Below are 24000 nucleotides of genomic sequence, written 5' to 3'. Positions count from 1 at the left end.
AGGGGCAGGCGAGTCCTCACACACACGTCTCACACACACACACACACACACACACACACGTCTCATCAGGCGCAGGCGAGTCCTCACACACACACACACACGTCTCATCAGGGGCAGGCGAGTCCTCACACACACGTCTCACACACACACACACACACACACACACACGTCTCATCAGGCGCAGACGAGTCCTCACACACAGGTCACACACACACACACACACACACACACACACACACACACGTCTCATCAGGCGCAGACGAGTCCTCACACACCTCACACACACGTCTCTCACACACACACACACGTCTCATCAGGCGCAGGCGAGTCCTCACACACACGTCTCACACACACACACGTCTCATCAGGCGCAGACGAGTCCTCACACACATCTCACACACACGTCTCTCACACACACACGTCTCATCAGGCGCAGACGAGTCCTCACACACCTCATACACACGTCTCTCACACACACACACACGTCTCATCAGGCGCAGGCGAGTCCTCACACACACGTCACACACACACACACGTCTCTCACACACACACACACACGTCTCATTAGGGGCAGGCGAGTCCTCACACACACGTCTCACACACACACACACACACGTCTCATCAGGCACAGGCAAGTCCTCACACACACGTCACACACACACACACACACGTCTCTCACACACACACACACACACACACACACACGTCTCATCAGGGGCAGGCGAGTCCTCACACACACGTCACACACACACACACACACACGTCTCATCAGGCACAGGCAAGTCCTCACACACACGTCACACACACACACACACGTCTCACACACACACACACACACACACACACACGTCTCATCAGGGGCAGGCGAGTCCTCACACACACGTCTCACACACACACACACACACGTCTCATCAGGCACAGGCAAGTCCTCACACACACGTCACACACACACACACACGTCTCACACACACACACACACACACACACACACGTCTCATCAGGGGCAGGCGAGTCCTCACACACACGTCTCACACACACACACACACACGTCTCATCAGGCACAGGCAAGTCCTCACACACACGTCACACACACACACACACACGTCTCTCACACACACACACACACACACACACACACGTCTCATCAGGGGCAGGCGAGTCCTCACACACACGTCTCACACACACACACACACACACACGTCTCATCAGGCACAGGCAAGTCCTCACACACACGTCACACACACACACACACACGTCTCTCACACACACACACACACACACACACACACGTCTCATCAGGGGCAGGCGAGTCCTCACACACACGTCTCACACACACACACACACACGTCTCATCAGGCACAGGCAAGTCCTCACACACACGTCACACACACACACACACACACGTCTCTCACACACACACACACACACACACACACACGTCTCATCAGGGGCAGGCGAGTCCTCACACACACGTCTCACACACACACACACACGTCTCATCAGGCACAGGCGAGTCCTCACACACACGTCTCTCACACACACACGTCTCATCAGGCGCAGGCGAGTCCTCACACACATCTCACACACACGTCTCTCACACACACACGTCTCATCAGGCGCAGGCGAGTCCTCACACACACACACACACACACACGTCTCATTGCGAGGAGGCGGCCTCGCGCTCATCCACAGAAACTGTTTTCGCTGTAGGGTTATGAAGCCTGAGCCCTTTAATTCATTCGAGCTACAAATGACAAAGTACTGATTTCTTTTATTGTATTTTACTTTACCGACCTCCTGGTCCTGCACGAGAGTTCTTAGATGAGTTCTCTGAGTTTTTATCTACTATTATTAAATTAGACAATGTTTTAATTCTTGGTGATTTCAATTTTCACATTGACGACCCCTCTTGTAATATAGCGTCTGAGTCTTTAACACTCACAGACTCTTTTAACTTAAAACAACATGTTTCTGGTCCTACACACGTGAAAGGCCACACTTTAGACCTTGTTTTCTCCTTTGGCCGAGACATAAACTGCCTGAATGTTGTGGATGTTCATGTGTCTGACCATTACTGTGTTTATTTTAATGTGTCTTGTAAGGTGGTCAGAAATGCTCGTAAAGTGGTGTCCCAAAGGCGTATTATAAATCAAACTGTTGTTGAACAGTTCTCAGAATTGTTTCAGCCCAAGTTTATTGAGGATTGTAATGATACATCATGATTTTAATGACCAGTGCCAGTCTGTTCTGGACATAGTGGCACCTGTAAAGCAAAAAACAACTTCTCCTAAAAATCTTTGTCCCTGGTTAAATGAGGAGATTGCTTCCTTTAGGAGAACATGTCGCAAGGTAGAGCGCTTATGGAAATCCACTAATTTGGAAGTGCACAGACTACATTTAAGGGAGCTGATTGCATCACTAAATGAAATGATGAAGCAGCCAGATCTATGTATTTCTCTGATCTTGTAAATCAGAATAAGAGAAACCCCAAAGTTGTCAAAGTTGTCTTTGATACCATTCAGAACCTTGTTTTACCATCATCTCCACTGGTACCCATTTATACCATTGATGATAGCAATAGATTTTTAAAATACTTTGTAAATAAGGTTAATGAGATCAGAGCAAGTGTAAAACCCTCTGATGAGAGCACCACGGCTGTAGCTTCTCCAAATTCCTCCTGGGCTAGCTTTTCTACTGTCTCATTAGATGATGATGTCTTGGTCTTACTTAAAAAAATGAACCCATCCTCAAGCCTGTTGGATATATTACCAACCTCTTTGTTTTTCTAAGGGATTGATCTTGTTATTCCTTTTGTCGTCAAAACAATTAACTTGTCACTTTCCACTGGGACTGTCCCAAACTTTTATAAACAGGCAGCGATAAGCCCCATTTTAAAAAAGCCCAATTTGGACCCAGCGGAGCCTAGTAATTATAGGCCAATATCAAAACTGCCCTTTCTCTCAAAAATCTTGGAGAAGGTAGTAGCTGAGCAGCTAACAGGTTTTTTAAGTAAAAATGACCTTTTGGATAAGTATCAGTCCGGTTTTAGAAAGATGCATTCTACTGAGACTGCCCTCCTCAAAGTGTCTAATGAAGTTCAGATGGCTGCTGACTCTGGAAGGTGCTCTGTATTGGTTTTAGTGGATTTATCATCAGCTTTTGATACAGTGGACCACAAAATACTGTTGAACAGATTGAAACAAGAGTTTGGTATTGTTGGGTCTGTTTTAAAGTGGTTTTCCTCTTACTTGAGTGACAGAACATTTTCTGTTTATGTAAATGGTATACTGTCTGATGCCACTCCACTCTTGTATGGTGTACCCCAGGGCTCTGTCTTAGGTCCACTTTTGTTTTTAATGTACATTAGCCCTCTGGGAAAAATTTTGAGCCATTTTAAGAATGTGTCATATCATTTTTATGCTGATGACTTACAGTTGTATTGCTCGTTCAATGACACTGAGTTCCACAAACTAACAGATTTGTTGGATAGTATTTCTTGTGTAAAATCGTGGATTGCTAGTAACTGTCTCCAATTAAATTCAGAAAAGACTGAAACCCTAATTGTTGCCCCAGATAACAAAATCCCATCAATCCTCCAACACCTTGGTTATCTGAGCTCAACGGTCCAGTCGAGTCTCAGAAATCTTGGCGTCTGGTTTGATCAGTCAATGTCTTTGGACTACCATTCTAGACTTCTGGTCAGAAATTGTTTTTATCATCTAAGAAATATTGCTAAATTGAGGTCAATTTTATCGGACTCTGATCTTGAGATGGTTATCCATGCTTTTATTTCGTCACGTTTAGATTATTGTAACTCTCTTTTTACTAATTTCAACAAATCTGCTTTAAACCGTCTTCAAATGGTTCAAAATGCCGTGGCAAGGCTTTTAACAGGATCTAGCAGAATGACACACATCACACACATTTTATCCTCCCTACACTGGCTACCCATCAAATTTCGAATTGATTTTAAAATATTAGTCTTAACTTTTAGAGCTTTAAATGGTCAGTCCCTACAATACATTGCTGATTTGTTGCTCCCCTACTCCCCAGGCCGTGCCCTTCGATCCTCAGGCCAGAGTCTTTTATTGGTCCCAAAGACTCGCTATAAAACCCGGGGTGACCGGTCCTGCCCCTGTCCCTCCGTGTGGCCGACTCTGTCGATTCTTTTAAAAAGCAACTAAAGACACTGTTATTTCAACAAGCTTTTAGTTGACTGGGCTTTATTGCCTTTTAATTTAAATTGTATAATCGTAAGTTTATTTTGTATGATTGCACTTTGTAAAGCACTTTGTGATTGTATCTGTGAAAAGCGCTCTATAAATAAACTTTACTTACTCATCAGGCGCAGGCGAGTCCTCACACACACGTCTCACACACACACACACACACGTCACACACACACACACACACACACACACACACATGTCTCATCAGGCGCAGGCAAGTCCTCACACACACGTCTCACACACGTCTCACACACACACACACACACACACACACACACACACACACACACACATCTCATCAGGCGCAGGCGAGTCCTCACACACACGTCTCACACACACACACGTCTCATCAGGTGCAGGCAAGTCCTCACACACACGTCTCTCACACACACACACACACACACACACACACACACACACACACACACACACACACACATCTCATCAGGCGCAGGCAAGTCCTCACACACACGTCTCACACACACACACGTCTCATCAGGCGCAGGCGAGTCCTCACACACACGTCTCACACACACACACACACACACACGTCACACACACACACACACACACGTCTCATCAGGCGCAGGCAAGTCCTCACACACACGTCTCACACACGTCTCACACACACACACACACACACACACACACACACACACACACACACACACATCTCATCAGGCGCAGGCGAGTCCTCACACACACGTCTCACACACACACGTCTCATCAGGTGCAGGCGAGTCCTCACACACACGTCTCTCACACACACACACACACACACACACACACACACACATCTCATCAGGCGCAGGCGAGTCCTCACACACACGTCTCACACACACACACGTCTCATCAGGTGCAGGCGAGTCCTCACACACACGTCTCACACACACACACACACACACATACACGTCACACACACACACACACACACACACACACACACACACACACACACGTCTCATCAGGCGCAGGCAAGTCCTCACACACACGTCTCACACACACACACACACACACACACACACACACACACCTACACACGTCTCATCAGGTGCAGGCGAGTCCTCGCACACACGTCTCACACACACATCTCTCTCACACACACACACACCTCTCATCAGGTGCAGGCGAGTCCTCACACACGTCTCACACACACATCTCTCTCACACACACACACGTCTCATCAGGCGCAGGCGAGTCCTCACACACACGTCTCACACACACATCTCACACACACGTCTCACACGCAGGCGAGTCCACACACACACACACGTCTCTCACACAGACGTCCCATCAGGCGCAGGCGAGTCTTTCTGTCTCACACACACGGTTCTGACATTTCAGCTCAAATCCCTCCAGATAATTTATTATAGCTTGTCAAATTTGCTCCTTTTTGAGTCTGAGCAAAAACGCGCTGTTTTTGGGTGTGTCCCTTTAAATGCAAATGAGCGTTAGCTCCGCCTCCGTTCAGAAGAGGGCGGAGTCTTCACACGAGCTTCAGAAACTCCAGCAATAACAGAACAGGCCAATCTCACTCATCCAGAATCCCAGAATAACCAGTAGCGAGTGCAGCCTTACGGAGAGACTCAGGAAGAGCTTCTGAATGTTAGCGGAGACATTTCTGTAGTTGTTGTGGAGTTACACTGATCATCTCATCATCATGTTGAACTTCTCCACAAGTGTCCACAGTTCCTGAGGTGTTTATAAGCCAGCGGTGACATGTTCTGGTCAGTAGTGTTCAGTGCTCGTCTGCGCTCAACCACAGAACAGCTTCAGGCTCTGCTGGATCTTCATCAGTGCGTTAGAACTGGTCTCTCTGTTGGCGCGTGTGGAACCAAATGTCGGCTGGTGTGTGTAAACGTGCAGATTAAGGGCCGGTAATATTATAATAAGATCCTCTTCATACGTCAGAAGGAGTGAAATCTGATCGGCTTATTTTTAAACGCTTGCAGAGAAAGACTCACCAGAACACAGTTACTATGTCTCATTTTTCATGTTTTCTGTGTTGGTAGAAGCACCAGACCCGATTACAGCACTTGCACACGGAGAAACTCAGATTTTCATGATATGTCCCCTTTAAAGCTGTTTCTGTATGGTGAAATGTAACACAGCTGGAACGCACCAATCAGCATCCAGGACCAGAGCGTCGTTCTTTCTAATTACAAATAAAGATTACTGTAGGCATGTAGAAGATAAACGACAGGTGTCTGCTGTATGACGTGTGTGTGTGTGTGTGTGTGTGTGTGTGTGTGTGTGTGTGTGTGCGCAGGAGGTGGACCGGCTGAAGGGAGAGCTGGTGGAGATGAACCTGTCGATGGTGGAGCGAGCGCTGACGGTGGTGCGCAGTGCGCTGGCCAATCAGGTGGACTGGGCGGAGATCGGGCAGATCGTGAAGGAAGCGCAAGCGGCCGGAGATCCCGTGGCCTGTGCTATCAAAGAGCTGAAGCTGCAGAGCAATCACATGACCATGCTGCTCAGGTGACACACACACACACACACACAAACACATTCACGGCAACGCACCGCTGTCGACCACATTGAATGCGCATGCGTCGCGTCTGAACGCGTTGTTGTCTTTGGAGCTCTATCGATTTGATTTATAATTCTTGATTTTACTCTTTAAACTTACTTACAACAAACATTTTCTACTTTTCCTCACTGAGAAGCACTACTGCTCAAACCTCATAGTTACAACGCGGACTGTTGAGCAGACGTGTCTCAAGCCTGTTAGTGATTCTACGCTGGATACTCTTATAGGTTACTCCCGGGGATCACGGCTGAACGCGTCTTCTCAACACTCACTTACAAACATTTTTCACCTATCGTGCGTCTGCTCTACACCCGTACCACTTAAAAGACGGATTATATCTAAGACGCTTGTCAGAAATTAGTATTAATTGATAGCATCACTGGTAGTGTCGTTGCTAACTTACTGTCCATCTGTTAAAATGGCGAATATATCAGATGCAAGTAGTCTACCTTTTGGTGCAGGTGAGGACACATTTGAGCTGCACGCGGTACAGTCTGAGCTGGAAGCTGTTGAGAAACAGATCCACGACCTTTTAGTGAGACAGGCCGAGCTGAGAGACCGGCGTTTAGCTCTTGAAACATCACGCGCTGATGCTCACAAATCAGAGATTAATGTTACTAACCCGCTGACTCCGACCTCGTCTACTCCGTGCGTTACTCGGCATCGGTCCCGAGCGCCAAGGTCTTGATCAGCCATGGTCTTGTTCACTCCGGCTCCAACACGCCACCACGAAGCCTGGATATTTCCGCAGCGGAAGACGCGAGTCAGGTCTAGACCAAGACCCTCTCCGACCCTCCCGGTTTTCGAGTTATCCACACAAAACCGCTTCTCCGCTCTTCGCGAAACAGAACGCGATGCTGTGATCATCGGTGATTCCATTGTTCGGCACGTCCATGCTACATCAGGTAAAAATAAGGTGCATAGTCACTGCTTTCCTGGTGCTCGTGTTTCTGAAATCGCTGCTCGCGTTCCCGAGATTCTGAACGATAACGAGCGCGTCGGAACTTTGGTATTGCACACGGGAGTGAACGACATCAGGCTGCGCCAGACGGAAGTTCTGAAGAAAGACTTCAGGAATCTGATCGATACGGTACGCAGCACATCGCCTGATATAACGATCATTGTGTCAGGACCGCTTCCCACATACCGTCTAGGACATGACAAGTTTAGTAGATTATTCGCGCTAAATGAATGGTTAATGTCATGGTGCAATGAGCAGAAACTGCTCTTTGTAAATAATTGGAATCTGTTTTGGGAGCGTCCTAGGCTATACCGTGCTGATGGCTTACACCCAAACAGATTCGGATCGGATCTTCTGTCAGATAACATCTCCAAAATGTTAAATACCTTTTGACTAGTAACCAAAAGTCCAAATCATAGTCTCTGCTGCACCAAATTAACTGATATAAATAGTAGTGTAGAACATTGCATAGAAACTGTGTCTATTCCTCGTTTAGTGCGATCAAATAATAAATCTACTGCAGGATCTAGGAAAAATCTAATTGTTATTAAAACAGAAAATGTTGCTATTAGTAAACAAAAACAATTTCTAAAGCTAGGTCTTTTAAACATTAGATCACTCACACCTAAGGCAGTTATTGTAAATGAAATAGTCACAGATAATAGCATAGATGTACTTTGCCTTACTGAAACCTGGCTTAAACCAAATGATTATTTCGGTCTAAATGAGTCTACTCCATCAGGATACTCCTATAAGCACGAGCCCCGTCTGATTGGTCGTGGCGGCGGTATTGCAACTATCTATAGAGATATTCTCAATGTTACTCAGAAAACGGGTTATACGTTTATTTCATTTGAAGTACTTGTACTAAATGTTACGCTCTTAGATGATAGAAAAACATCCCTATTATCTTTAGCCTTGGCTACCGTATATAGACCGCCAGGGCCTTACGCTGATTTCCTAAAAGAATTTGCAAATTTTCTCTCAGATCTATTGGTCAATGTCGATAAAATATTAATTGTTGGAGATTTTAACATACACGTAGATAATCAAAATGATACGTTAGGGGCTGCGTTTATAGACTTATTAAACTCCTTTGGGGTTAAGCAAAACATTACCGGACCAACTCATCGTTTTAATCATACACTCGATTTAATTATATCACATGGAACCGATCCAACCGATATAGATATCATTCCGCAAAGTGATGATGTAACTGACCATTACATGGTAACTTGCATATTACGTACCCCGGTAATATATCATGCTGCGCCGCGTTATCGATTAGGCAGAACAATCCTTCCATCCACCATAGATAATTTTTCAAATTGCTTATCGGATCTGTCTCAGCTGCTGCCTGAACCTAAACAAACAGATGAACTAGACGAACTAACCAGCACTATGAGCACCGTTCTCTCTGGAAAATTGGATATTGTTGCACCTATGAGACTAAAAAAGGTCAGAGAGAAAATTAAAGCACCATGGTACAACAATACTACTCGTGTTCTAAAGAGAGAAACCCGTAATTTAGAGCGTAAATGGAAACAAACTAATTTAGAGGTTTTTAGAATCGCTTGGAAAGACAGTACGTCACGCTATAAAAAGGCCCTAAAAGCGGCCAGGGCTGAGCATCTCCGCAAACTAATAGAAAATAACCAAAACAATCCTAGGTTCTTATTTAACACCGTGGCTAGACTAACAAATAAACAAGCGTCACCTGGACAAAATATTCCGTTACAGTTTAGTAGTAATGATTTCATGAATTTTTTCACTGAGAAAATAGAAAACATCAGATCCACAATTGTAAACGTTCAATCTTCAATCGCGCCTTATAATTCAGCCTCGATTATCACCCCGCAAGAACAATTACAGTGCTTTACAACTATAGAACAAAAAGAGTTAAATAAATTTATCATTTCCTCTAAAACAACAACATGTTTATTAGATCCCATACCAACTAAACTATTGAAAGAAGTGTTACCTATAGTGGAAGAGCCTCTCCTCAATATTATTAACTCGTCTTTATCTTTAGGTCATGTTCCAAGAACATTTAAACTGGCAGTTATAAAACCTCTCATTAAGAAACCACAATTAGACCCAAATAACCTAGCAAATTATAGACCCATTTCAAATCTTCCTTTTATGTCCAAAATATTAGAAAAAGTTGTGTCTGCCCAACTGGGCTCTTTCTTACAAGAAAATGACACCTATGAAAAGTTTCAGTCTGGGTTCAGGCCGCATCATAGCACTGAAACTGCGCTCGTTAAAATCACAAATGATTTACTCTTAGCTTCTGACCAAGGCTGTATCTCAATACTAGTTTTACTTGATCTTAGTGCTGCGTTCGATACTATAGATCACACAATACTCTTAGATCGGCTACAAAACTATACCGGTGTTCAAGGACAAGCATTAAGCTGGTTCAGATCATACCTATCTGACCGCTACCATTTTGTCTATTTAAACGGAGAAAAATCGATCATAACTCCAGTAAACTATGGAGTGCCGCAAGGATCTGTGTTAGGCCCTCTATTATTCTCAATATATATGCTGCCACTTGGAAATATTATAAGGAAACATGGAATTAGTTTCCATTGTTATGCTGATGACACTCAACTATATATTTCATCACGGCCGGATGAAAACGCTAAATTATCCAAATTGACAGAGTGTGTTAAAGATATAAAAGATTGGATGACGCACAATTTTCTTTTATTAAATCCAGATAAGACAGAGGTAATACTTATCGGTTCAAAAAACCGCCCACAAAACCTCTCACAATACAACTTTAACATAGTAGGGTGTCCTGTTACTTTATCCTCTACAGTAAAAGACCTGGGTGTTATATTAGATTGTAACTTGTCTTTTGAAAATCATATTTCATATGTTACAAAAACAGCATTTTTTCACCTTAGAAATATTGCTAAATTACGTAACATGCTATCTGTCTCTGATGCAGAAAAGCTAGTTCATGCATTCATGACCTCGAGACTAGATTACTGTAATGCTTTATTAGCTGGTTGTCCTGCATCCTCAATAAACAAGCTACAGTTAGTCCAAAATGCCGCCGCTAGAGTTCTTACTAGATCAAGAAAGTTTGACCATATAACACCAATTTTATCATCACTACATTGGTTACCTATAAAGTTCCGTATTAATTACAAGGTATTGCTACTGACTTATAAAGCCCTAAACGGCTTAGCTCCAGTTTATTTAACGGATCTTCTATCGCCCTATAATCCATCGCGCTCTTTAAGATCACTAAATTTGAGGCTTTTGTTCATACCTAGGATATCCAGATCCACAAAAGGAGGGAGAGCATTTTCACATTTAGCACCAAAACTCTGGAATAGCCTTCCTGATACTGTTCGTTGCTCAGACTCGCTCTCCCAGTTTAAAACTAGATTAAAGACGCATCTCTTCAGCCAGGCATTCATATAATATTTTAATCTTACAGTTAAATCCGGTCTCTACTTCATAAACGCCAGAGGAGAACTGGCCCCCGACTGAGCCTGGGTTCTCCCAAGGTTTTTTTTTTCTCCATTAGGTCACCTAATGGAGTTTTTCGGTTCCTTGCCACTGTTGCCTTTGGCTTGCTCAGTTGGGGATATTTAATTTGATTAATCGATTCACCAGTGCTATTGATCTGCATTACCAAACGTGGATGTTTTACACCAGAAACAAACACTGATGTACTATTTTATTTAATACTGTGAAGCTGCTTTGATACAATCTGTATTGTGAAAAGCGCTATATAAATAAAGTTGACTTGACTTGACTTGACACACACACGTGATCCCATGACCATGCTGCTCAGGTGACACACACACACACACACACACACGTGATCACATGACCATGCTGCTCAGGTCATACACACACACACACACACGTGATCACATGACCATGCTGCTCAGGTGACACACACTCTCACACACACACACACACACACACACACACGATCACATGACCATGCTGCTCAGGTGACACACACACGTAAGGCTTGTTCGACTTCATGCAGCTCTGCGCAGACCGATCGGCGGCTGACTTGAAGCAGTGCATGCCGGTTAGAAATTTTGTCCGACTTGATCCAGCACCGACGCCACGTGACTGTGACTAATGCCATCAAAGCACCGCGAGAGCGATTGGAGAGTAGCCGGAGAACTCAGCCAGCGCAGCTTCTCCAGAGCGGCTGCACGTGGGCTGATGACGACACAGCTGTTCCACGATTGGCCGGATTCACCGCATGACAACGATCACGTGTGTTGCGTGTTTATTCAAACACCTTTAGTTCCTCTAAAGCGCACAAATCAGTTTTTTATAACAGTAAACACCCTTTTCATGTAGTTGCGATGTTATATTGTGTCATGTTTATCAAAATAAAACTGATTAAAAAACGTAGACTCCACTACATTGAGAGTTGCTTATGTTGAACTTTATTCTTGTTCAAACAGACGCTGTGTGAAGAAGCAGTATATAAAGTATTGAATGAAAATGTCTCTGAAACATCTATTATTTGGCAAATATTGCATTTATTTCACTGCAGCTGTGGTAAAGTATGCAAACACCACGTGAGCGGTCACTACGGGAACCAGAAAGTGTCCGACTTCACGTCTCCGTTTGCAGCTCCTCCCGACGGCACGCTGCTACTCTCGCCGATCAGTTACATCCAGCCGCAGCCGATGTCCAACACACCTACACACACACACACGATCACATGACCATGCTGCTCAGGTGACACACACTCTCTCTCACACACACACACACACACACACACACGTGATCACATGACCATGCTGCTCAGGTGACACACACTCTCTCTCACACACACACACACACACGTGATCACATGACCATGCTGCTCAGGTGACACACACTCTCACACACACACACACATAGATATCATATAAAGGCTAGATGTCTCGTCCGCGCTGCTGGCCAATGGAGGTCGACGTCCGCACACGGCGGCCATCTTACGACAGGGTGCTCGCTCACTCGTAACATGGTGCATGTACTTTTAAATAACCATAACTTGCTCAATTTTCTACCGATTTTCAAACGGTTTGGTTTGTTATAAACGTCAGAGATGTAGCTATGAAACTGCATACATATGAAAAATTATACAAATGGACTTCCATATGAAAGAATTATAGCCACGGTAATGACGTTTGTAAGAAACCAAACCGTTTGTAAATCCGTCAAGATTTCACCGCGATAAGAGGATTTGTGAGGATTTCCGCCGGTGATGCCGGAAGTGACTCCGCCTTAAGACATCTAGCCTTTATATGATATCTATGCACACACACACGCACACACACACACATGATCAGATGACCATGCTGCTCAGGTGACACACACTCTCTCTCACTCACACACACACACACACACACACACACGTGATCACATGACCATGCTGCTCAGGTGACACACACACTCTCTCTCACACACACACACACACACGTGATCGCATGACCATGCTGCTCAGGTGACACACACACACACACACACACAAATACACATATGATCACATGACCATGCTGCTCAGGTGAGACACACACACGTGATCACATGACCATGTTGCTCAGGTGACACACACACTCTCTCTCTCACACACACACACACACACACACACACTTGATCACATGACCATGCTGCTCAGGTGACACACTCTCTCACACACACACACGTGATCACATGACCACAGCGCTCGCTCACTCCTCCTCTGTCCCTGCAGAAACCCGTATGCGGCTCCAGAGGACGGAGAGCCGGAACACACGGACTCCAGGACCTCTGAGGAACCAGCGCCGCTGAAGGGGAAGAAGAGCAGGAGCCGGGATAAAGGGCCGAGGGGAAAACTGGACAAGGACAAGCCGGTTCTAGTAGACGTGGATCTGAATCTCTCGGCGTACGCCAACGCAAAGAAGTGAGTGTTTGTGTGAATAACGCGAGCTGATGCTGAACGACTCTCTCACGGAAACATCACTCTCTCACGGAAACATCACTCTCTCACGGAAACATCACTCTCTCACAGGTACTACGACTGCAAGAGGAGCGCCGCCAAGAAAGAGCAGAAAACCGTGGAAGCGGCTCAAAAGGTGAGACGACACGAGACAACACAAGACAAGGCAACACGAGACGAGATGACGACACGAGACGACACGACGACACGAGACGACGACACGAGACGAGATGACGACACGACGACACGAGACGAGACGACGACACACGACGACACGAGGCGACGACACGAGACGACGACACGAGACGACATGAGGCGACGACACGAGACGACGACACGAGACGACGACACGAGACGAGATGACGACACGAGACGACACGAGACCACGACACGAGACGACACGAGGCGACGACACGAGACGACGACACGAGACGACGACACGAGACGACACGAGACGACACGAGACGACGACACGAGACGACACGAGACGACACGACACGACGACACGAGACGACGACACGAGACGACACGAGACCACGACACGAGACCACGACACGAGGACACGACACGAGACCACGACACGAGACCACGACACGAGACGACACGAGGCGACGACACGAGACGACGACACGAGACGAGATGACGACACGAGACGACGAGACGAGACGACACGAGACCACGACACGAGACGACACGAGGCGACGACACGAGACGACGACACGAGACGACACGAGACGAGATGACGACACGAGACGACGAGACGAGACGACACGAGACCACGACACGAGACGACACGAGGCGACGACACGAGACGACGACACGAGACGACGACACGAGACGACGACACGAGACCACGACACGAGACCACGACACGAGACCACGACACGAGACGACACGAGGCGACGACACGAGACGACGACACGAGACGAGATGACGACACGAGACGACGAGACGAGACGACACGAGACCACGACACGAGACGACACGAGGCGACGACACGAGACGACGACACGAGACGACACGAGACGAGATGACGACACGAGACGACGAGACGAGACGACACGAGACCACGACACGAGACGACACGAGGCGACGACACGAGACGACGACACGAGACGACGACACGAGACGACGACACGAGACCACGACACGAGACCACGACACGAGGCGACGACACGAGGCGACGACACGAGACGACGACACGAGACGACGACACGAGACGACGACACGAGACGACGACACGAGACGACACGACGACACGAGACGACACGACGACACGAGACGACACGAGACGACGACACGAGACGACGACACGAGACGACACGACACGACGACACGAGACGACGCGACGACACGAGGCGACGACACGAGACGACGACACGAGACGACGACATGAGACGACACGAGACGACACGAGACCACGACACGAGACCACGACACGAGGACACGACACGAGACGACGACACGAGACCACGACACGAGACCACGAGACGACGACACGAGACGACACGAGACGACGACACGAGACGACACGAGACGACGACACGAGACGACGACACGAGACCACGAGACGACGACACGAGACGACAAGAGACCACGACACGAGACGACGACACGAGACCACGAGACGACGACACGAGACGACACGAGACGACAAGAGACCACGACACGAGACGACACGAGACGACGACACGAGACCACGACACGAGACCACGACACGAGACCACGACACGAGACGACATGAGACGACGACACGAGACCACGAGACGACGACACGAGACGACACGAGACGACAAGAGACCACGACACGAGACGACACGAGACGACGACACGAGACCACGACACGAGACCACGACACGAGACCACGACACGAGACCACGACACGAGACGACACGACACGAGACGACACGACACGAGACGACACGAGACCACGACACGAGACGACACGACGACACGAGACGACACGAGACGACGACACGACACGAGACGACACGAGACGACGACACGAGACGACACGAGACGAGACCACGACACGAGACCACGACACGAGACGACACGAGGCGACGACACGAGACGACGAGACGAGACGACACGAGACGACGAGACGAGACGACACGAGACCACGACACGAGGCGACGACACGAGACGACGACACGAGACGACACGACACGAGACGACGACACGAGACCACGACACGAGACGACACGAGGCGACGAGACGAGACGACGACACGAGACGACGAGACGAGACGACACGAGACGACGAGACGAGACGACACGAGACCACGACACGAGGCGACGACACGAGACGACGACACGAGACGACGACACGAGACGACGACACGAGACGACGACACGAGACGACGACACGAGACGACACGACGACACGAGACGACACGAGACGACGACACGAGACGACACGACACGACGACACGAGACGACGACACGAGACGACGCGACGACACGAGGCGACGACACGAGACGACGACACGAGACGACGACATGAGACGACACGAGACGACACGAGACCACGACACGAGACCACGACACGAGGACACGACACGAGACCACGACACGAGAACACGAGACGACGACACGAGACGACGACACGAGACGACACGAGACGACGACACGAGACGACGACACGAGACCACGACACGAGAACACGAGACGACGACACGAGACGACACGAGACGACGACACGAGACGACAAGAGACCACGAGACGACACGAGACGACGACACGAGACCACGAGACGACGACACGAGACGACACGAGACGACAAGAGACCACGACACGAGACGACGACACGAGACGACGACACGAGACGACGACACGAGACCACGACACGAGACCACGACACGAGACGACATGAGACGACGACACGAGACCACGACACGAGACCACGACACGAGACCACGACACGAGACCACGACACGAGACCACGACACGAGACCACGACACGAGACCACGACACGAGCCCACGACACGAGACGACACGACACGAGACGACACGAGACCACGACACGAGACCACGACACGAGACGACATGAGACGACGACACGAGACGACGACACGAGACCACGACACGAGACCACGACACGAGACCACGACACGAGACCACGACACGAGACCACGACACGAGACCACGACACGAGACCACGACACGAGCCCACGACACGAGACGACACGACACGACACGAGACGACACGACACGAGACGACACGAGACCACGAGACGACACGACGACACGAGACGACACGAGACGACGACACGACACGAGACCACGACACGAGACGACACGAGACGACACGAGACGACGACACGAGACGAGACCACGACACGAGACGACACGAGACCACGACACGAGATGAGACCACGACACGAGACGACACGAGACCACGACACGACGACACGAGACGACGACACGAGACGACACGAGACCACGACACGAGACCACGACACGACGACACGAGACGACGACACGAGACGACACGAGACCACGACACGAGACCACGACACGAGACGACACGAGACGACACGAGACCACGACACGAGACGACGACACGAGACGACACGAGACCACGACACGACGACACGAGACCACGACACGAGACCACGACACGAGACCACGACACGAGACCACGACACGAGACCACGACACGAGACGACACGACACGAGACCACGACACGAGACGACGACACGAGACGACGACACGAGACGACACGAGACCACGACACGACGACACGAGACCACGACACGAGACGACACGAGACCACGACACGAGACCACGACACGAGACCACGACACGAGACCACGACACGAGACCACGACACGAGACGACACGAGACCACGACATGAGACGACACGAGACCACGACACGAGACCACGACACGAGACCACGACACGAGACCACGACACGAGACCACGACACGAGACCACGACACGAGACGACACGAGACGACGACACGAGACGACGACACGAGACCACGACACGACGACACGAGACGACGACACGAGACGACACGAGACCACGACACGAGACCACGACACGAGACCACGACACGAGACGACACGAGACCACGACATGAGACGACACGACACGAGACCACGACACAAGACGACACGAGACCACGACACAAGACGACACGAGACGACAAGAGACGACAAGAGACCACGACACGAGACGACACGAGACGACGACACGAGACGAGACCACGACACGAGACGACACGAGACCACGACACGAGATGAGACCACGACACGAGACGACACGAGACCACGACACGACGACACGAGACGACGACACGAGACGACACGAGACCACGACACGAGACCACGACACGACGACACGAGACGACGACACGAGACGACACGAGACCACGACACGAGACCACGACACGACGACACGAGACGACACGAGACCACGACACGAGACGACGACACGAGACGACACGAGACCACGACACGACGACACGAGACGACACGAGACCACGACACGAGACCACGACACGAGACCACGACACGAGACGACACGACACGAGACCACGACACGAGACGACACGAGACGACGACACGAGACGACGACACGAGACGACACGAGACCACGACACGACGACACGAGACGACGACACGAGACCACGACACGAGACCACGACACGAGACCACGACACGAGACCACGACACGAGACCACGACACGAGACGACACGAGACCACGACATGAGACGACACGAGACCACGACACGAGACCACGACACGAGACCACGACACGAGACCACGACACGAGACCACGACACGAGACCACGACACGAGACGACACGAGACGACGACACGAGACGACGACACGAGACGACACGAGACCACGACACGACGACACGAGACGACGACACGAGACGACACGAGACCACGACACGAGACCACGAGACGACACGAGACCACGACATGAGACGACACGACACGAGACCACGACACAAGACGACACGAGACCACGACACAAGACGACACGAGACGACAAGAGACGACAAGAGACCACGACACGAGACGACAAGAGACGACACGAGACGACACGAGACCACGACACGAGACGACGACACGAGACGACACGAGACGACACGAGACGACAAGAGACGACAAGAGACGACACGAGACGACAAGAGACGACACGAGACGACACGAGACGACGACACGAGACGACACGAGACGACGACACGAGACGACGACACGAGACGACACGAGACCACGACACGAGACCACGACATGAGACGACACGAGACCACGACACAAGACGACACGAGACCACGACACGAGACCACGAGACGACAAGAGACGACAAGAGACCACGACACGAGACGACAAGAGACGACAAGAGACGACACGACACGAGACGACGACACGAGACGACACGAGACGACAAGAGACGACACGAGACGACAAGAGACGACACGACACGAGACGACACGAGATGACGACACGAGACGACGACACGAGACGACGACACGAGACGAGATGACGACACGAGACGACGACACGAGACGACGACACGAGACGAGACGACTGTTCATTATCAGCGGGTTAGGGTTTCTTGAATGACTGTTGTTTTTTTCTCGATTCAAGGCCTTCAAATCTGCTGAGAAGAAGACCAAACAGACACTGAAAGAAGTGCAGACGGTGACCAGCATTCAGAAGGCCAGGAAGGTGTACTGGTAAAGCAGTGTGTGTGTGTGTGTGTGTGTGTGTGTGTGTGTGTGTGTGTCTGTGTGTGTGTGTGTGTGTGTGTGTGCTTCTCTAATCCAGCACTCTCTGGGCAGGTTTGAGAAGTTCCTGTGGTTCGTTAGCTCTGAGAACTATCTGATCATCGCTGGACGAGACCAGCAGCAGAACGAGATGATCGTCAAGCGCTACCTGAGAGCAGGTGTGTGTGTGTGTGTGTGTGTGTGTGTGTGTGTGTGTGTGTGTCCGCTCTGAGGCTCCAGGGTTTCCCATGATGCTCGGTTTCTCTGATGCTGTATTTCCTCAGGAGACGTGTACGTTCACGCGGATCTGCATGGAGCCACAAGCTGTGTGATCAAGAACCCGTCCGGTGAGGAACCCCACATGTTGTGTTGAGGAACAGTCATAGATTGTTTCACAGCAGCTTTACAGTGATAACAGGAGATTACAGTAACAGGAGATTACAGTAAAGTGTTCAGGCTTTACAGCAGCTCTAGAATAAAGTTATAGTCCAGATTAAGTTAGTTAGATTGATTGACTTCCGTCGCAACGATCATTAGTTATTAACTTAGCGGCCGCTAACACACACCGCTCTAACAGGAAACTCTTCAGTTCTTTCAGTGCAGGGTTAGACTAAGATTATATAGTAGATTATACTACTATTAAGACTAACAAACTTCAAAAACGCGAGCCCGTGAGAACGCTGACGGCGCACGTGTGTATTACGAGTTCAGTCTATAGGTGTGTGTGTTTGAATGTGTGTGCGCAGGTGTGTAGTCCTTCCCTACAAACCAACCCTCAACAAACTACTTGTCTGGCCTTAAAATTAATTATACAGAATTTTCACCGCTTCCACATATCCACGCGAACCGGGATTATCCCGACAACGCTTTATCTGTAGAGCGGTGAAGAGAGGGAAGGAGGCCTTCACAGGGGAGAGACTAGTGACACTTCAGGACTGCGCTGTCCTTCATCACCTGGAGTGTGTGTGTGTGTGTGTGTGTGTGTGTGTGTGTGTGTGTGTGTGTGTGTGTCCAGGCGCAGGTCCTTCATCAGATCTGGAGTGTGTGTGTGTGTGTCCAGGCGCAGGTCCTTCATCAGATCTGGAGTGTATGTGTGTGTGTGTGTGTGTGTGTGTGTGTCCAGGCGCAGGTCCTTCATCAGATCTGGAGTGTGTGTGTGTGTGTCCAGGCGCAGGTCCTTCATCAGATCTGGAGTGTGTGTGTGTGTGTGTGTGTGTGTGTGTGCAGGCACAGGTCCTTCATCAGATCTGGAGTGTGTGTGTGTGTGTGTGTGTGTGTGTGTGTGTGTGTGTGTGTGTGTGTGTGTGTGTGTCCAGGCGCAGGTCCTTCATCAGATCTGGAGTGTGTGTGTGTGTGTGTGTGTGTGTGTGTGTGTGTGTCCAGGCGCTGGTCCTTCATCAGACCTGGAGAGTGTGTGTGTGTGTGTGTGTGTGTGTGTGTGTGTGTGTGTGTGTCCAGGCGCTGGTCCTTCATCAGATCTGGAGTGTGTGTGTGTGTGTGTGTCCAGGCGCAGGTCCTTCATCAGATCTGGAGTGTATGTGTGTGTGTGTGTGTGTGTGTGTGTCCAGGCGCAGGTCCTTCATCAGATCTGGAGTGTGTGTGTGTGTGTGTGTGTGTGTGTGTGTCCAGGCGCAGGTCCTTCATCAGATCTGGAGTGTGTGTGTGTGTGTGTGTGTGTGTGTGTGTGTCCAGGCACAGGTCCTTCATCAGATCTGGAGTGTGTGTGTGTGTGTGTGTGTGTGTGTGTGTGTGTGTGTGTGTGTCCAGGCACAGGTCCTTCATCAGATCTGGAGTGTGTGTGTGTGTGTGTGTGTGTGTGTGTGTGTGTGTGTGTGTGTGTGTGTCCAGGCGCAGGTCCTTCATCAGATCTGGAGTGTGTGTGTGTGTGTGTGTGTGTGTGTGTGTCCAGGCGCAGGTCCTTCATCAGATCTGGAGTGTGTGTGTGTGTGTGTGTGTGTGTGTGTGTGTCCAGGCACAGGTCCTTCATCAGATCTGGAGTGTGTGTGTGTGTGTGTGTGTGTGTGTGTGTGTGTGTGTGTGTGTCCAGGCGCAGGTCCTTCATCAGATCTGGAGTGTGTGTGTGTGTGTGTGTGTGTGTGTGTGTGTGTGTGTGTGTGTGTGTCCAGGCGCAGGTCCTTCATCAGATCTGGAGTGTGTGTGTGTGTGTGTGTGTGTGTGTGTGTGTGTGTAGGCGCAGGTCCTTCATCAGATCTGGAGTGTGTGTGTGTGTGTGTGTGTGTGTGTGTGTGTGTGTAGGCGCAGGTCCTTCATCAGATCTGGATACGGCCTGGATCCGGCAGGCTGCGGGGAAACCTCAGGATAAACAAAGACACTAAAATTAGCGTAGATGCCATTCTTCTCATGATGTAACGAGTACATCAGGATTTATGGGAAGTGTTCCCGGTTCCGGCTGACCTAATCTATGCAGCATAACATTGAATTATAGAAGTCTAGAATGCATTATGTGAAAGCTAGGTCAAAGAGATGTGTCTTTAATCTGGCTTTGAACTGACAGAGTGTGTCTGCTTCCCGGACAATGGTAGGAAGACTGTTCCAGAGTTTTGGTGCTAAATAGGAGAAGGATCTACCGCCAGCAGTGGATTTTGATATTCTAGGTATTATCAACTGGCCGGAATTTTGAGATCGCAATAGACGTGACGGACTATAATGCGTTAAGAGCTCGCTCAAGCACTGCGGAGCTAACCCATTCAGTGCTTTGTAAGTAATCAGCAATATTTTAACATTTATACGATGTTTAATAGGCAGTGTTGACAGAACTGGGCTAATATGGTCATACTTCCTGGTTCTGGTAAGAACTCGAGCTGCTGCGTTTTGGACCAGCTGTAGTTTGTTTATTAAGCGTGCAGGGCAACCACCCAGTAGAGCATTAATCTAGCCTTGAGGTCATGAACGCATGGACTAACTGTTCCGCATTTGTCAATGAGAGCATATGGCGTAATTTAGATATATTTTTAAGATGGAAGAATGCGGTTTTACAGACACTAGACACGTGACTTTCAAATGAAAGAGTGTTGTGAAACTGTCCTGATCAGGTGAATGAACTCAAAGCGACTTGACTTGCATAGAATTATTACTTGTGATCAGTTCTCATGTATTACGGGGGAATCGACCCTGTGACCTTTGACCTGTGCTAGTGCTCTGCTCCCTCAGGCCAGCCGGTTCCCCCCCGCACGCTGACCGAGGCCGGGACGATGGCCGTCTGCTACAGCGCGGCGTGGGACGCTAAGGTCATCACCAGCGCCTGGTGGGTCCATCATCATCAGGTGACCAAAACCGCTCCGACAGGAGAATACCTGACCACCGGCAGCTTCATGATCAGAGGTCAGAGGTCAGCTCATCTGCAGACTCACTATATGGGGAATATTGCTAAATGTACTGTATGGCTTTTCCACAGGGAAGAAGAACTTCCTGCCTCCATCATATCTGATCATGGGCTTCGGGTTTCTGTTCAAGGTGAAGCCGCTGTTGTTCATCATCAGTTATCAGGGGTCATGTGATCATCATCATCAGGACTCTCCTCTTCTGCGTTGCAGGTCGATGATCAGAGTGTTTTTAGGCATCGCGGAGAGAGGAAGATGAAGACCCTGGATGAGGAAGAGGATGTGGCGTCCAGCACTGCAGACCTTCTGGAGGAGGGAGATGAGCTCTTAGGTTCATGAACATCATCATCATCATCATCTCTCCTCGTTCTCAAGCCTCTGTGAGATACTCACACTCGTGTGTGTGCCTCAGGTGACGACAGCGAGCGCGAGGAAGAGGAGCACGAGGAAGAGGAGCGTGAGGAAGAGGAGCGTGAGGAAGAGGAGCGCGAGGAAGAGGAGACGCTGACCGAGAGCAACGTCAGAGACGAGGAAGAGCAGAGCGCAGAGATCAGCTTCCCCGACACCAGCATCTCACTGTCACACCTGCAGCCCAACAGGTGTGTGTGTGTGTGCGTGTGTTCTCACCTGCGCTGTCTGGCCATCAGGTGTGTGTGTGTGTGTGTGTGTGACGATCGCTTCACAGCCCATGTGTCTCTTTACGCAGAACTCTTCAGACCGACGCCTTCACGCAGGACGAGTCGCATCAGGTGACCAACTGATCACATGACTCCATTAGAATTTAATGTGCAGATGTTTAAACTGTGTGTCCTGCAGGCAAACGCAGCCGAGGCTCATGGGAGAAAACACCTGACGGCCAGACAGCGCAGGTGAGACCACACACACACGCATATCCACACACACACACGCATATCCATACACACACACACACACACACATACACACACACCTGACAGCCAGACAGCGCAGGTGAGACCCCACACACACACGCATACCCACACACACACACACACACACACCCGACGGCCAGACAGCGCAGGTGAGACCACACACACACACACTCTAACGCCTGTCGCTGTCATCAGGGACATGAAGAAGCCGAAGCCGGAGAGCACGGGTGATCCCGAGGACAGCGGCGCCGCAGAGCCGGAGACTCCCAGCGTGCCGGAGCGCAGGAGCGGAGCGGAGCCGCCGCTGAAGAGAGGACAGAAGGTGAGAGAGCATCAACACTGTCAGGGGTCAGGAGG

The 24000-nt window shown here is 49.7% G+C and overlaps 1 protein-coding gene across 2 annotated transcripts in view; it reads left to right on the top strand.

Moving 5' to 3' along the window:
- The window catches only part of nemf (nuclear export mediator factor), a 52442-nt gene that overhangs the window by 24244 nt on the left and 4198 nt on the right, over positions 1–24000 (top strand). For both annotated transcript variants that reach the window (XM_081347317.1, XM_081347318.1), the window contains exons 12-24: positions 6499–6707; positions 13455–13643; positions 13752–13815; positions 19294–19382; positions 19488–19591; positions 19697–19759; positions 22584–22754; positions 22828–22886; positions 22967–23084; positions 23166–23352; positions 23460–23502; positions 23570–23622; positions 23839–23965. In XM_081347317.1, the coding sequence (XP_081203443.1) occupies positions 6499–6707; positions 13455–13643; positions 13752–13815; positions 19294–19382; positions 19488–19591; positions 19697–19759; positions 22584–22754; positions 22828–22886; positions 22967–23084; positions 23166–23352; positions 23460–23502; positions 23570–23622; positions 23839–23965 (1476 nt within the window). The remainder of the gene's footprint in view (positions 1–6498; positions 6708–13454; positions 13644–13751; positions 13816–19293; positions 19383–19487; positions 19592–19696; positions 19760–22583; positions 22755–22827; positions 22887–22966; positions 23085–23165; positions 23353–23459; positions 23503–23569; positions 23623–23838; positions 23966–24000) is intronic.

The sequence above is a fragment of the Scardinius erythrophthalmus genome, assembly GCF_964197995.2.
Source record: "Scardinius erythrophthalmus genome assembly, chromosome: 19".
NCBI lineage: Eukaryota > Metazoa > Chordata > Actinopteri > Cypriniformes > Leuciscidae > Scardinius > Scardinius erythrophthalmus.
This window is presented reverse-complemented; position numbering and strand designations above follow the sequence as displayed.